Source organism: Trachypithecus francoisi, unplaced genomic scaffold (genome assembly GCF_009764315.1).
Source record: "Trachypithecus francoisi isolate TF-2019V2 unplaced genomic scaffold, Tfra_2.0 Lachesis_group6, whole genome shotgun sequence".
NCBI classification, from domain to species: Eukaryota; Metazoa; Chordata; class Mammalia; order Primates; family Cercopithecidae; genus Trachypithecus; species Trachypithecus francoisi.
In genome coordinates, this window is record NW_022681471.1 from 43888478 (window position 1) to 43903866 (window position 15389).

The 15389-nt window shown below is 36.8% G+C and overlaps 1 protein-coding gene across 1 annotated transcript in view; it reads right to left on the reverse strand.

The window, feature by feature from the left end:
* COL4A5 (collagen type IV alpha 5 chain) overlaps positions 1-15389 on the reverse strand; it is a 273437-nt gene that overhangs the window by 108595 nt on the left and 149453 nt on the right. Inside the window, 7 exon segments of the mRNA XM_033201238.1 lie at positions 691-859; positions 2047-2238; positions 2543-2613; positions 4273-4365; positions 8402-8431; positions 8434-8484; positions 8805-8978. Coding sequence (XP_033057129.1) covers positions 691-859; positions 2047-2238; positions 2543-2613; positions 4273-4365; positions 8402-8431; positions 8434-8484; positions 8805-8978 — 780 coding nt within the window.

The following is a 15389-nucleotide window of genomic DNA, read 5'->3' on the forward strand; positions in this document are numbered from 1 at the left end:
TTCATAATAGATCCAAACTGTAAATAACCCAATTGACCATTAGCAATAGAATGGATCAATCAACTGTAACACACACACACAAACACACACACACACACACAAACATACATACAATGAAATACTATATAGCAATAAAAATGAACATACTATATATAGCCACACAAAAAGTTAATATAGAAAACACTTACCCTATGATTCCTTTAACATGAAGTTCAAAAAGAAACAAAATTAAAATACTCTGTTTAAAAATGCATACAGAGGTCACAAAATAGAGGGGTAATGGAAGAAAATTATGTAAAAGTCAAGACAGTAGAGAGGAAGAAGGGAATTGTGATTAGGAAATGACAGGGAGAAAAGGTTAGGGGTTTCTAGGATGCTGGTAACATTGTATTTTTTGATGTGTGTGGTAGTTACCTGTGTGTTTCTGCTATAATTATTTATTAAACTTTGCATTATGTATCATGGACTTAAAAAGAACAAAATTAACAGTAACAATGAAACAGTCAGAGAAGATTTAAAGAGAAACCCCCTTACAAAAAACATTGTGATCCCTTGCTAAGATGCTCCGAAGAGTTCAAATATAAATGGCCAGGGAATCACACCTCTTGGGAAAGGAAGCCATGAGTAGCCACAACATAACAAATTTCTGTTTTTAAGCACCAAATTTAAAACAAAACACAGTAGACTTACCTGGTATTCCTGGCTGGCCTGGATTTCCTGCCACACCTTGTATGCCTTTTTCACCTACTGGGCCTGGAGGGCCAAAACCAGGAGGACCCATAGGCCCTATATTCCCTGGGAGGCCTGGTAAACCTGGGTTCCCAGGGGGACCTCTTTCACCCTTAAAAGTAATTCCACCCTAAAAAGGGAAAAGTTTAATACAGAAACATATAGATACAACAACTATCTGTAGGTTGGTACTGAATACAACTGGGGAAAGGCTATAGCCATAAATAGTTCTTCTTAAAAGCTATATAAGTGAGTGGTATTATAGGATGGTATGTGTGATCATTCCACTTACTCATTCCGCCAACAAATATTTTTGGGCTCCTACTATGTGTCAAGTGCTGGTGATACAACAGAAAACCAAAAATACAAAAAAATCTCTGGCTTTATGCAGCTTACATTTTAGTGTAAGTCAGAAAGGTTATAGTCTAGATAACATTATAAAATATCACTTCCTACCTAAATATCCTGGGCTGTGTGCTATGTACAAAGTAAGATTGTTCATTTATGTTAAGTCTTTCAGTTCTGTGGCACATTGAACATGGCTATCTACTTGTACTGATCTCTAAGCTTACTATATATATATGTGTGTGTGTGTGTGTGTGTGTATAGAGAGAGAGAGAGAGAAAGAGAGAGACAGAGAGAGAGAGAGAGAAACAAGTTAAATTGCTGGTTATGAGGTTTATTTATTTATTTATTGTGATGGAGTTTTGCTCTTGTTGTCCAGGCTGGAGAGCAGTGGTATAATCTCGGCTCACTGCAACCTCTGCCTCCCGGGTTCAAGTGATTCTCCTGCCTCAGCCTCCCAAGTAGCTGGGATTATAGGCGCCCACCACCATGCCCGGCTAATTTTTGTGTTTTTGGTACAGACGGGGTTTCACCATGTTGGCCAGGCTGGTCTCGAACTCCTGACCTCAGGTGATCCGCCCACCTCAGCCTCACAAAGTGTTGGGGTTATAGGCGTGAGCCACCATACCCAGTCATGAGGTTTAAATAAACCCAGGGAAAGATATGTGGGGGTTAAGAGATGGGGAACCTTATACTGTCTCATAAACATCTTAACCTCCTGCCCACCTATTCATAGAAAATATTATTCAATATTAAAGGGTTAAGAAAAATAAGTTTACAAAACAAGTGAAAGAAAAGAGTAGTGAAGAAACCCTACATAGTCAGTAACAGTGTGCCATTACTGTATGGTCACACTGTTTTAAGCATTGATTGGTGTTTATCTCAGCATCAGCCCATCCTTTGAGTTAACTTAGAAAACATTTCTAAGTGAAAATTTAACATCACAAAACGAAAAACATCGAACCAACTCACAGGCTCTCCTTTCGGGCCAGGAAGCCCTGGCAATCCATCCTGTCCAGGAGTGCCAGGTAAACCAGGAAGCCCTGGAGCTCCAGGGGAACCCAACTCTCCTTTGTCACCCTTCATTCCTGGAAAAGTGAGGATATCACCAGGTTCACCTTTAGATCCAGGAAAGCCTGGAGCACCTGGAGCTCCTGGAATGCCCTGAAGTGGGTAAGGAAAACAAGAGAAAGAGTGGAAAAAGAAGAAAGAGAAAAAGAAAATCAGTTTCTTTTTTTCTAACATTTTCTTCTCTCCAGTTTACCCCTTCAACCCACCCAATAACATTTAATGTACAAAGGGCTGAATCAAGTGAGGCATATGAGTCAGGAATAGTCAAGGAATCAAATAAAGTACAACTTAATAGAAAAATGAATTATATGTGTGTATGTATATGAATAATTGAAAATCAATGTGTAAAATGCCTTCCTTCTACTTCTTTTTGTTTTATAATATACTCAAAACTTACTGGTAATCCTTTGGAACCAGTTGCACCAGCTTGTCCTTTTTCACCTTTCTGTCCAGGGAAACCAAGGGATCCTAACACACACACATACACACACACACACACACATATGATAATGTAAGCTTTGAGCTTGAACTCCTGAAAAGCTCATACAGAAATCATCAAGTCAGAAAGTAAAGTTTTTAAAATAAGAATCCCATTCAATCCCATTTAAGTCACATTTGTATTTTCCTTTTATGTTCTCAAAATGAGATAATCATCCTTTTTTAAATAAATTTAACATTTCATGTTACATACAATATTGTATCCTAAGAAACTTCCAACTCCAAAGCAGTCCTTCTCAGACCTTGCAACTACCAAATACTATGCACAACGTTTCCTGGGTTCCTATGATGTTTTCATTGCCAAAGGGAGAAAAAGATAATGAAAAGGTCTGAATATCTTTGTTCTGACTTATGCAGTTTTCGTAGATCCTTACCAGTCCTTCTTTGGTTTGTCATTCCCTGAAATTTGGTTTATGAGAAATATTTTTTTTTTTTTTTTTTGAGACGGAGTCTCGCTCTGTCGCCTGGGCTGGAGTGCAGTGGCCGGATCTCAGCTCACTGCAAGCTCCGCCTCCCGGGTTTCCGCCATTCTCCTGCCTCAGCCTCCCGAGTAGCTGGGACTACAGGCGCCCGCCACCTCGCCCGGCTAGTTTTTTGTATTTTTTAGTAGAGACGGGGTTTCACCATGTTAGCCAGGATGGTCTCGATCTCCTGACCTCGTGATCCGCCCGTCTCGGCCTCCCAAAGTGCTTGCAGCTCAAAGACTAGAGGAAACATTACTAAAGCAGTGGTTCTCCAAATGGATCCCTGGACCAGTGGCATCATCACCACCTGGCTACTAATTAGAAATGCTAATTCTTGAGCCTTCATCCAGGTCTACTGAATCAGAAACTTTGAGAGTGAGGCTCCGCAGTCTGGGCTTCAAAAAGCCCTCCAGGTGATGCACTCTCAAGTTTGAGAACCATGAGACTAGAGGTACAAGGCTAGATTACTAACGTCCGATAATGTCTAAAAGATTTGTTGAAAGTATTCCCAAACTCCAAATGAATTGGTGCCCTTCATAGACTCACTAGACAGAAAGGTAAGAGATCTGGTGTCTATTCCCAGCCCTGACTCAACATAAAGTGTAATTTCAAGAGAATACTGGGATATCCTAAGGGGCAGTTAAATGAAACAGTTGAGGGTCTGACAGATATCACATACAGTTTTGACTGGAAAGGGGGATAGATGAGTTATACATAGAGAGAGGAATACTGGCAGTTGATTGTCAAACTCTGATAGAACCCCTATTTCTGAACGACAACATGTGATACACCCCCAATGACTGGAATCTCTACCACTGGAAACTATATTCAGGGGCTAGGTATTATGAACTTTTCTCCCAGTATTCTGGAAAAAAGAAGTCTGACTCTGTATAAGTGATTTGTTTCTTCATATGGAAAATGGGGAAGATATATTTCCTGAAATTATATTGTCAAAATGCTTTAATAGAAAATGTTGGTAGCTTCAGGTATTAGAAACAAGAGCATAATTATTTTGATAACAAATAGAGGCATTTCATACTGAATTATTTATAGATATGAGTGACTAGCTATAAAAATGAGAAACTGGTAATATTCTAAAAGTATAAGCTCAACAAAATCTAGCCAAAAAATATTTAGAAGGTTGCCCTGAGGCAGAATGGTTTACCTGGAGGACCTGGGAGACCTGGCAAACCAGGTTGACCTGGAGGCCCTGAAATACCAGTTCCAATGCAGTTGAAGCAAGTGTCACCTTTGTCACCTAGTGAAATCGTAATAAGAAACAAATGTTACTGAAAGGGGTACATATACCTTCAATAGACAGGTTCTAAAAATGTCAGCACTAAGGGACAGCATTTCCACTTAATGGTGGAATTGGAGAAGCCTATATCCTGAATCAATTTATGACAAATAAATTGCTGAGTGCTCACTGTGTGCCAAGAACTGTTCCAGATGCTTGTGTTACATTGGTGAGCAAAAGATAAAAGTCATGGATAAAAATTCAGGTCCACATGCCTCACATTCTACCAGGGGAAAGGGATAATAATCAATAAAGGAAATGAATTATCAAAATGTATATATGAAATATTTTAATATAATATTAAGTATAGGCAGGGTGTAGTGGCTTATGCCTGTAACCCCAGCACTTTGGGAGGCTGAGGAAGGCAGATAACTTGAGGTCAGGAGTTCGAGACCAGCCTGGCCAACATGGCGAAACCCCATCTCTACAGAAAAAATAAAAACATTAGCCAGGCATGGTGGTGCATTCCTGTACTCGCCAGGTACCCAGGAGGTTGAGGTGGGAGGACTGCTTGAGACTTAGGAGATCAAGGCTGCAGTGAGCTGTGATTACACCACTGCACTCCAGATTGGGTGACAGAGCAAGACCCTTTCTAAAAAAAATTAAATATATATTAAATATTTAATATGCTTTAAAAGATATTATTTTTATAGGAAAAAATAGAACTACATAAGTAGTATTGAGTATGCCAGGGAAGGGTGGAGGATTGCAATTTTAAATAGGGTAGTCAGGATAGACTTGATTGAGAAGTTGATATATGATAAAACTATACTCAGGGAAGGGCGGGGGGTTGCAATTTTAAATAGGGTAGTCAGGATAGACTTGATTGAGAAGTTGATATATGATAAAACTATACTCAGGGAAGGGCGGGGGGTTGCAATTTTAAATAGGGTAGTTAGGATAGACTTGATTGAGAAGTTGATTTGTGATAAAACTTAAAGGACATGACATGTGCATAAGAGTGTAGAACATTCCAAGCAGAAAGAATAGCCATGTTTGGTATATACAAGGAACAGCAAGCCGACCAGATTACTAGAGCAGAATGAGGGAGGGGAACAAGGTCAGAAAGTTGACAGTTTACAACAAATGGCATATAGGCATATAAGAAACATAAAGGCTGTGGTTTTTACTGTGAGTGAAATGAGAATCTAGTAGAAAATTTTTTTTAAAAAAGCAACTTGTTATAACTTAAGTTTTTAAGGGATGACTCTAGCTGCTATGTTAATAGCCTCTAAAGGCAATGATGGAAACAGGGTAACCACTTAAGTGGCTACTGTCGCAACGATCTAGGAGAGAGATGGTGGTAGCTCATCCCAGAGTGACTGCAATGAAAATGATGAGAACTGGTTAGATTATAGACATATCTGAAAGTAGAGTCAATGAGATGCTCTCATGGATCATATATGAAATACAAAAGAAGAGGGGAATCAAGAATGACTCTAAGGTTCTCAGCATGAGCAACTAGAAGACTAAAGTGGCCTGCTTTTTAAGTAAGAAGCATAAGATGTGAGTGGAGCAACTATGGGGAGGAGGTGGCAGAAATCAAGACTTCAGTTTGATCAGGAGGTCAAATTCAAAATGTTGACTAGGCAAATGGATACACAAATCTAGAGGAAAAGAGTTATATCTGGATAGGAGGCATAAATTTGGAAGTCATGGGCAATTAGGTGGTATTAACAATCACAAGACTGAATAAATGAGTTTAGATAGAAAAGAAGAACAAGGACTCAATCTTGGAGCATTTTAAACTTAAAAGTTGGATAGATAATTCTAAAATACATACAAAAATGCAAAGAACCTAGAATATCCAAGACTTACAATAAAGCCACAGTAATTAAGATAGTATCGTATTGGTGCAAGGAGAGACTAATGAAACAACAGAAGAGAATACAGCAGTCAGAAACAGACCTACACACATATGGTCATATGATCTCCAAAAAAGTGCTAATGCAATTCATCGGGGTAATTGATGATCTTTTGTGCTACAGTACCGACTCAACTGGACATCCATATGGGAAAAATGAACTTTGATCCCTACTCCAAACTATACACAAAAAATAATTGAAGAAAGATCAAAATGTGAAAGGTAAACAATAAAGTGTCTAGAAGAAAACACAGAAGAATATCATAAGGCCTTTGAGGTAAGTAAAGATTTCTAAAACGGTGCATAAAAAGTACTAACGATAAAATAGGACATTGATTAATTTGATTTCATTTAATTAGCAACTTTTGTTAAACAAAAGTTAACAAAAGAGAAGATAGTTTTAATACATATATCCAATAATAAAATTAAAGATAAACACAGGCACTTTACAAAAGAGAATATAAAAACCAAAAGAAAGTAGTTCATAATCAAGTCACTAAGCAAATGCTAACAAAAATCACTTTGGAACATGGTTTGGTAATATCTATGAAACAAAACCTACACCTACCCTGTAACCCAGCAATTCAATTTCCAGATATATCTCCAATAAAAATTAGTGTGTATATCCTACAAAAAATACATGTACAAGAATATTTATGACAGCTTTATTCACAATAGCTCCAGACCAAATGTCCATCAACACTAGAATACTGAGGTAATGTGCAGTGGAAAACCAAAGAATGGTGGAAAAATACTGCAACAAACAAAAACATAGATATATCTCACATATATTATATTCAGCTAAAGAAACCAGACACAAAAGAGCTCATACAGTATAATTCCATGTATACAAAGTTCAAGATTAGGCAAATTAATATATGCCAGAGGATAAAATAGTGATTACCTTTGGGGGATACTGAGTAGGGAGCACAAGAGTCTTCCAGGGTCCCGAAAATGTTCTATATTTTGGTTTAGATGGTAATTAGATGGATACACATACACGCACACACACGTATGTACACCACAGAGGAATGAAAAAGAACAAGAAATGTAATGTACTGAAAGCCAAGGGATGCAAATGTTTAAAGAAGGCAAAAAGCAAGCAAAAAAAGGACAGACCTGACATTTGGATTACCAGGATATAGACTGCTGGCAACTGACCAGCATTTGTGGAGTGGTAGGCAGTGGGGAGTTGGGGGAAGAGGGAATAAAATCCTGATTGGGGTATGTCTAAGAGAAAACAAGAGGAGAGTATCTAGAGGTAATGAGTAGAAAATTCTTAGGAGTTTTGTTGCAAATGGGAATAGAAAAATAGAGAAGCAGCTGGCAGGGAATGTAGGATTACCCTATTTTTTTAGACAGGTGAAAAAAGCATATTTGTATGCTCCTGGGAATGACTGAATAGAGAGGGAAAAAATTGGTGATGTGGGAGAGGCAAAAGTTGCTGGAAAAAAATCCTTGGGGAAACAAGAGGAAATGGAATCTATTGTATAAATAGAAGAACTGGCTTTAGATAGGAACAGTAACAGTAATATACAAGAAGGGAGACTATATGAGCACAGGTACAAGTAGGTAAGTAAATGTGGTGGTGGCAATCTGTGAAAGTTCTCTTGTTACTGCTTTAATTGGTCAGTAAAGTAGGAAGCAAGGTCAGAATAGGGGAGGAACTGCTAAAATTTGAGAAGAGAAGAAAAAGTGTAGGCTCAGAAAATGTGAAAATTTGGATAATGCTTTTGTTCCAAGTGAGTACAATGAAGTGAGAGAAGGGCAAAGGAATCATGGATTTATGAATGGAATTGATTGCAGTGATTGATAATGGAATTTAAGCTAGGTTAAGAGGGAAGAAAGGACATCAAAGAGTTAAGCATTAGTCAAAGTTGCTAGGTCTCAGTGGGGTTGGAGTATTGCTGGAGTCAGGTTACTAGAGGTAGTAAGCTAGAAAGAAGAGAGCGATGCAAAAAATGGGATGCATGAAACCAAGATCATGTAAGTATAACACTATTGGTAATGAGATGGTCTTGGGGTATGACCATGGGAGTCAGTGCCTAAGGTGTGATGGATGATACAGGGGATTTTGCTGATTATTTGAAAGAATGAAGAAAATGAAGGAATAAATATGTCTGGAGATCAAACCTTTAATTCCTTGTTCTCCTTGGAGTCCTTATCACCTGGAGATCCTGGGGGGCCTGGAGGGCCTGCTTCACATATCTCATCACCTGAGTAAGATAAAGAAAGGATAGCAAGCTAATTGTTGTGAAATATCAAGAAGATTAAACAAAAGAAAGCCTGACAAGCTTTTCAGTTACTTCTCTGAAGAAATACAAGTACCTATAAGCAAAAGGAAAATACAACATTGTTGATAAATACTATTTGAAGAGCAAATGTAAACATCCAAGAACTACTAAAACCCAAAAAGTAGAAGCAGTAGTAGAATTTCTTAGATATCAGAAATGCAACAAATGAGGCCAACCTTTAGCTAGAGTTACTTATAAACAAAAGCAAAAATAGAACTTAATAGGAGAAAAATACAGCTTACTAGGAGGGATGTGAGGTCCAGGAGGGCCAGGAGGCCCTGGAAGCCCAGGAGCCCCAGGCTGTCCATCAAGTCCAGGAGGTCCAGGAATGGAAATTCCAGGTGGTCCTTCATCACCTTTCTGACCCCTTTCTCCAGGAAATCCAGGAGGGCCAGGAGGACCCACAACTGCAGCCCCTAAGATTCAAAAAAGTGATCAAAATGATCTCATCTTAGAGATGTTACTTTAGTTATCATTGAGACGTTAGATAATAATAAGATCTTCCTTTAACATATAATTCTGGTTATATTTTTTTTTTCTAGGAGATTCAAAACTCTGAAAAAAAGGTTGAAAAATTTCAAAGAATGTAAGTAACAGTTTGAGGGTAGGAAACAATAATTTAAAGTAGCTTTATTAGTTTTGGAAATTACTAGTAACCCCATCCTTTGACACTATGATCTGATAATCTTAAAAATACCAGAAAGTCATAACAACATAAAAAGGCATTTCAATGTTCCCATATAAACATGGCTCTGTTTCTGGACAGTCTTTTGTTACACTGGTGATTCATGCACCATTAACACACATTTTAGTTACTATAACTTAATAATGTTTTCAAAACTGCTAAGGAAAATATGCTCATCTTTGTTCTTTTTTAAAACCATCTTCACTACACTTACAAATTTACTTTTCTAAATAAATTTTAGAATCAACTTGTCAGTTTCGTTTTCAAAAACTGTTGGGATTCTGAATGGGATTAATTTGAATTTAAAGATTATTTTTTGGTAGAATCAACTGTTTATAATATTGGTTTTTCACATCGAGTAATAATTAAGTTTATTTCTCCATTTATTTAGTAATTTTATATTATTTAATAATAATTTACAAAATTCTGCAAAGAAGTCTTACACATGTATTGTTGGGGTTATTCATGGGTTTGTTTTATAACTACTGTGCATTTTAATACTATTACAATTGTGAAGTGTATTTTTTTCTCTTACATGTTTGCTGGTGAAGAGGAAGGCAAATTAAGTACGCTACGCAGATCTGGCCATCTTGCACACATATTCTCTTTAAGATCTGGGAATTTGTCAATGGATTTTTTAAAGCTTTCTGGTAGATAATCAGATGGTCTCTGAATAACTGAAATTTGGGCTTTTTCCCCATTCTTACAACCATTTTTTCTTCCAGATTTAGTGCATGGGCTAGGATCTCCACTTTAAGGACAAACAGCATTGGTAACTCTAAGTATCTTGATCTTATTTCTGACTTGAATAAAAATGTTCCTGATGTTTCACCACAAAGCATGACATTTCCCATACAGTCCTGCAGATAGATTCATCAAGTTAAGGTAACTCTCTTTTAATTCTAGTTTAAGAGGTTTAGCTTTCTTTTAAAAATGAATGGGTACTGAATTGTATTGACTGATTTTTCCACATCTATTGGCCTGTTTTCTTTTACTCTGTCAATGTACTCAATCACAGTAACCTCAATCCATCCTTGCAATCTTGGAGTAAAATCTACTTGGTCATAATATCACATAATTTAATATGCTTCTGGATATTTAGGATTATTGCTTCTACGTTCATAAATTAGACTGGGTTATTGCTAGTGTTATCTCCTTAGTTGTTTAGTATCAATGCTAATAAACTGACTTTTTTTGTTGTTATTTTACAGCATACCTTTTGCTTTTTTTTGGTGTTTTTCTTCTGTTTGTTTTTGTTTTTTTACTTTAAGTTCTAGGATACATGTGCACAACGTGCATGTTTGTTACATATATATCCATGTGCCAAGTTGGTGTGCTGTACCCATTAACTCGTCATTTACATTAGGTATATCTCCTAATTCTATCCCTCCACCCTCCCACCTCCTCCCACCCCACGACAGGCCCCGGTGTGTGACGATCCCCTTCCTGTTTTCCACAATGGTGGAACTAGTTTACAGTCCCACCAACAGTGTAAAAGTGTTCCTATTTCTCCACATCCTCTCCAGCACCTGTTGTTTCCTGACTTTTTAATGATCACCATTCTAACGGGTGTGAGATGGCATCTCATTGTGGTTTTGATTTGCATTTCTCCAATGGCCAGTGATGATGAGCATTTTCTCATGTGTCTGTTGGGTGCATAAATGTCTTCTTTTAAGAAGTGTCTGTTCATATCCTTTGCCCATTTTTGATGGGGTTCTTTTTTTCATGTAAGTTTGTTTGAGTTCTTTGTAGATTCTGGATATTAGCCCTTTGTCAGATGGGTAGATTGCAAAAAATTTCTCCCATTCTGTAGGCTGCCTGTTCAATCTGACGGTAGTTTCTTTTGCTGTGCAGAAGTTCTTTAGTTTAATTAGATCCCATTTGTCTATTTTGGCTTTTGTTGCCATTGCTTTTGGTGTTTTAGACATGAAGTCCTTGCCCATGCCTATGTCATGAATGGTATTGCCTAGGTTTTCTTCTAGGGTTTTTATGGTTTTAGGTCTAACATTTAAGTCTCTAATCCATCTTGAATTAATTTTTGTATAAGGTGTAAGGAAGCAATCCAGTTTCAGCTTTCTACAAATGGCTAGCCAGTTTTCACAGCACTATTTATTAAATAGGGAATCCTTTCCCCATTTCTTGTTTTTGCCAGGTTTGTCAAAGATCAGATGCTTATAGATGTGTGGTGTTATTTCTCAGGCCTCTTTTCTGTTCCATTGGTCTACATCTCTGTTTTGGTACCAGTACCATGCTGTTTTGGTTACTGTAGCCTTGCAGTATAGTTTCAAGTCAGGTAGTGTGATGCCTCCAGCTTTGTTCTTTTGGCTTAGGATTGTCTTAGCAATGCGGGCCCTTTTTTGGTTCCACATGAACTTTAAAGCAGTTTTTTCCAATTCTGTGAAGAAAGTCATTGGTAGCTTGATGGGCATGGGATTGAATCTATAAATTACCTTGGGCAGTATGGCCATTTTCACGATATTGATTCTTCCCATGCATGAGCATAGAATGTTCTTCCATTTGTTTGTGTCCTCTTTTATTTTGTTGAGCATGGTTTGCAGTTATCCTTGAAGAGCTCTTCACATCCCTTGTAAGTTGGATTCCCAGGTATTTTACTCTCTTTGAAGCAATAGTGAATGGGAGTTCACTCATGATTTGGCTCTCTGTTTGTCTGTTGATAGTGTATAAGAATGCTTGTGATTTTTACACATTGATTTTGTATCCTGAGACTTTGCTGAAATTGCTTATCAGCTTAAGGAGATTTTGGGCTGAGACGATGGGGTTTTCTAAATATACAGTCATGTCATCTGCAAACAGGGACAATTTGACTTCCTCTTTTCCTAATTGAATACCCTTTATTTCTTCCTCCTGCCTGATTGCCCTGGCCAGAACTTCCAACACCATGTTGAATAGGAGTGGTGAGAGAGGGCATCCCTGTCTTGAGCCAGTTTTCAAAGGGAATGCTTCCAGTTTTTGTACATTCAGTATGATATTGGCTGTGGGTTTGTCATAAATAGCTCTTATTATCTTGATATATGTTCCATCAATACCTAGTTTATTGAGAGTTTTTAGCAAGAAGGGCTGTTGAATTTTGTCAAAGGCCTTTTCTGCATCTATTCAGATAATCATGTGGTTTTTGTCTATGGTTCTGTTTATATGTTGGATTATGTTTATTGATTTGCATATGTTGAACCAGCCTTGCATCCCAGGGATGAAGCCCACTTGATCATGGTGGATAAGCTTTTTGATGTGCTACTGGATTTAGTTTGCCAGTATTTTATTGAGGATTTTTGCATCGATGTTCATCAGGGATATTGGTCTAAAATTCTCTTTTTTTGTTGTGTCTCTGCCAGGCTTTGGGATCAGGATGATGCTGGCTTCATAAAATGAGTTAGGGAGCATTCTCTCTTTTTCTATTGATTGGAATAGCTCCTCCATGTAACTCTGGTAGAATTCAGCTGTGAATCCGTCTGGTCCTGGACTTTTTTTGGTTGGTAGGCTATTAATTATTTTCTCAATTTCAGAGCTTGTTATGGGTTTATTCAGGGATTCAACTTCTTCCTGGTTTAGTCTTGGGAGGGTTAATGTGTCCAGGAATTTATCCATTTCTTCTAGATTTTCTAGTTTATTTGCATAGAGGTGTTTATAGTACTCTCTGATGGTAGTTTGTATTTCTGTGGGATCGGTGGTGATATCCCCTTTATCATTTTTTATCGCGTCTATTTGATTCTTCTCTCTTTTCTTCCTTATTAGTCTTGCTAGCGGTCTATCAATTTTGTTGATCTTTTCAAAAAACCTCTCCTGGATTCATTGATTTTTTTGGAGGGTTTTTTGTGTCTCTATCACAGTTCTGCTCCGATCTTAGTTATTTCTTGCCTTCTGCCAGCTTTTGAATGCATTTGCTCTTGCTTCTCTAGTTCTTTTCATTGTGATGTTAGGGTGTCAATTTTAGGTCTTTCCTGCTTTCTCTTGTGGGCATTTAGTGCTATCAGTTTCCCTCTACACGCTCCTTTAAATGTGTCCCAGAGATTCTGATATGTTGTATCTTTGTTCTCATTGGTTTCAAAGAACATCTTTATTTCTGCCTTCATTTCGTTATGTACCCAGTAGTCATTCAGGAGCAGATTGTTCGGTTTCCATGTATTTGAGCAGTTTTGAGTGAGTTTCTTAATCCTGAGTTATAGTTTGATTGCATTGTGATCTGAGAGACAGTTTGTTATAATTTCCGTTCTTGTACATTTGCTGAGGAGTGCTTTACTTCCAACTATGTAGCCAATTTTGGAATAAGTGTGACGTGGTGCTGAGAAGAATGTATATTGTTGATTTGGGGTGGAGAGTTCTGTAGATGTCTATTAGGTCCACTTGGTGCAGAGCTGAGTTCAATTCCTGGATATCCTTTTTAACTTTCTGTCTCCTTGATCTGTCTAATGTTGACAGTGGGGTGTTAAAGTCTCCCACTATTATTGTGTGGGAGTCTAAGTCTCTTTGTAGGTGTCTAAGGACTTGCTTTATGAATCTGGGTGCTCCTGTGTTGGGTGCATATATATTTAGGATAGTTAACTCTTCTTGTTGAATTGATCTCTTTACCATTATGTATTGGCCTTCTTTGTCTCTTTTGATCTTAGTTGGTTTAAAGTCTGTTTTATCAGAGACTAGGATTGCCACCCCTGACTTTTTTGTTTTCCATTTGCTTGGTAGATCTTCTTCCATCTCTTTATTTTGAGCCTATGTGTCTCTGCACGTGAGATGGGTCTCCTGAATACAGCACACTGATGGGTCTGACTCTATCCAATTTGCCAGTCTATGTCTTTTAATTGGAGCATTTAGCCCATTTACATTTACATTTAAGGTTAATATTGTTATGTGTGAATTTGATCCTGTCATTATGATGTTAGCTGGTTATTTTGCTCGTTAGTTGCTGCAGTTTCTTCCTAGCATCAATGGTCTTTACAATTTGGCATGTTTTTGCAGTGGCTGGTACTGGTTTTGTCACCAACTTTATTTTTTTTAATGTCCTGAAAATAGTTTAAAATTTGGGAATTATCTGCTTTTTGATAACTTGGTAGAATTCGTTTGTAAAATGATAAAACCACCCATACAACCAATGCATTTTCATGGAGATCTCTAACATTTTAAAATATTCTATGGTAATTGAGCTACTGAGGTTTCCTACTTCTCAAAACATTTTTAATTGTTTCCTGTTTCATGATAAATTTATATTTTATCCAAATTTAAAATATTTTAACACATTTATAGTTTTCTTGTAATTTAAAATTTGATTTTTATTATGATGACCTTTTTCTTTACTGATTATATTTGTGCCCTTTTTCATTTTTATCTTGATTGTATTTGCAAACTTGTTAATTTCAAACTCTTCTCATTCAAAATATCTTTTATTTTCCCTATTCAATTACATTTTTAGTTTGTTTTCTATTTATTAATTTTTATTTTTATCTTTATCAAGCTTTTCCTTCTGTTTGTGCTTGTTTCTTTTTTCAAAAACTTAAGTCATTCCGTTTTAGTCTTTCTGATTTTGTGATAAGGGTACTGATTTAGTTACATTAATGAGTTTTGATATGAGGTGCTTTCATTGTTGTTTAGCATTCAGTAGTCTGTCATTTCCTTTTGTTTCTTTTTTATGTCTAGAAATATTTATATTTTTTCTTAATATATAATTGTAAACAATTTTGGTGATTTTGTTGTAAATTTCTTTTTTTATTTCACTGTGATCACAGAGAATGACATGCATGTAATTTTTAAATATTTCTTTATGTTCTAATAGAATGAATTTATTTAAATATTCCATGTATGTTTAAAAAGAATGCATATTCTCTGCTGCACACAAAGTATTTCTCTTTCCCCCATATATACAGCTCAATTGTGTTGCTCAAATCATTTATACCCTTATTTTTCACCTACTTGATATGTTGGGGATTTGCCAGTTTATTTCCCATACGCTATCAATTTTCACTTTATACATTCAAAGCTATATTGTTAGATACATAAAGATTCATAAATTTTAAATCATTGTGATATGATTTATCTATTTATCCATATGAAATGTCTCTTTTTTATTTTAGATTCAGGAAGTACATACGCAGCTTTGTTAGTAATACAGGGGCATATTGCATGATGGTGGCATTTA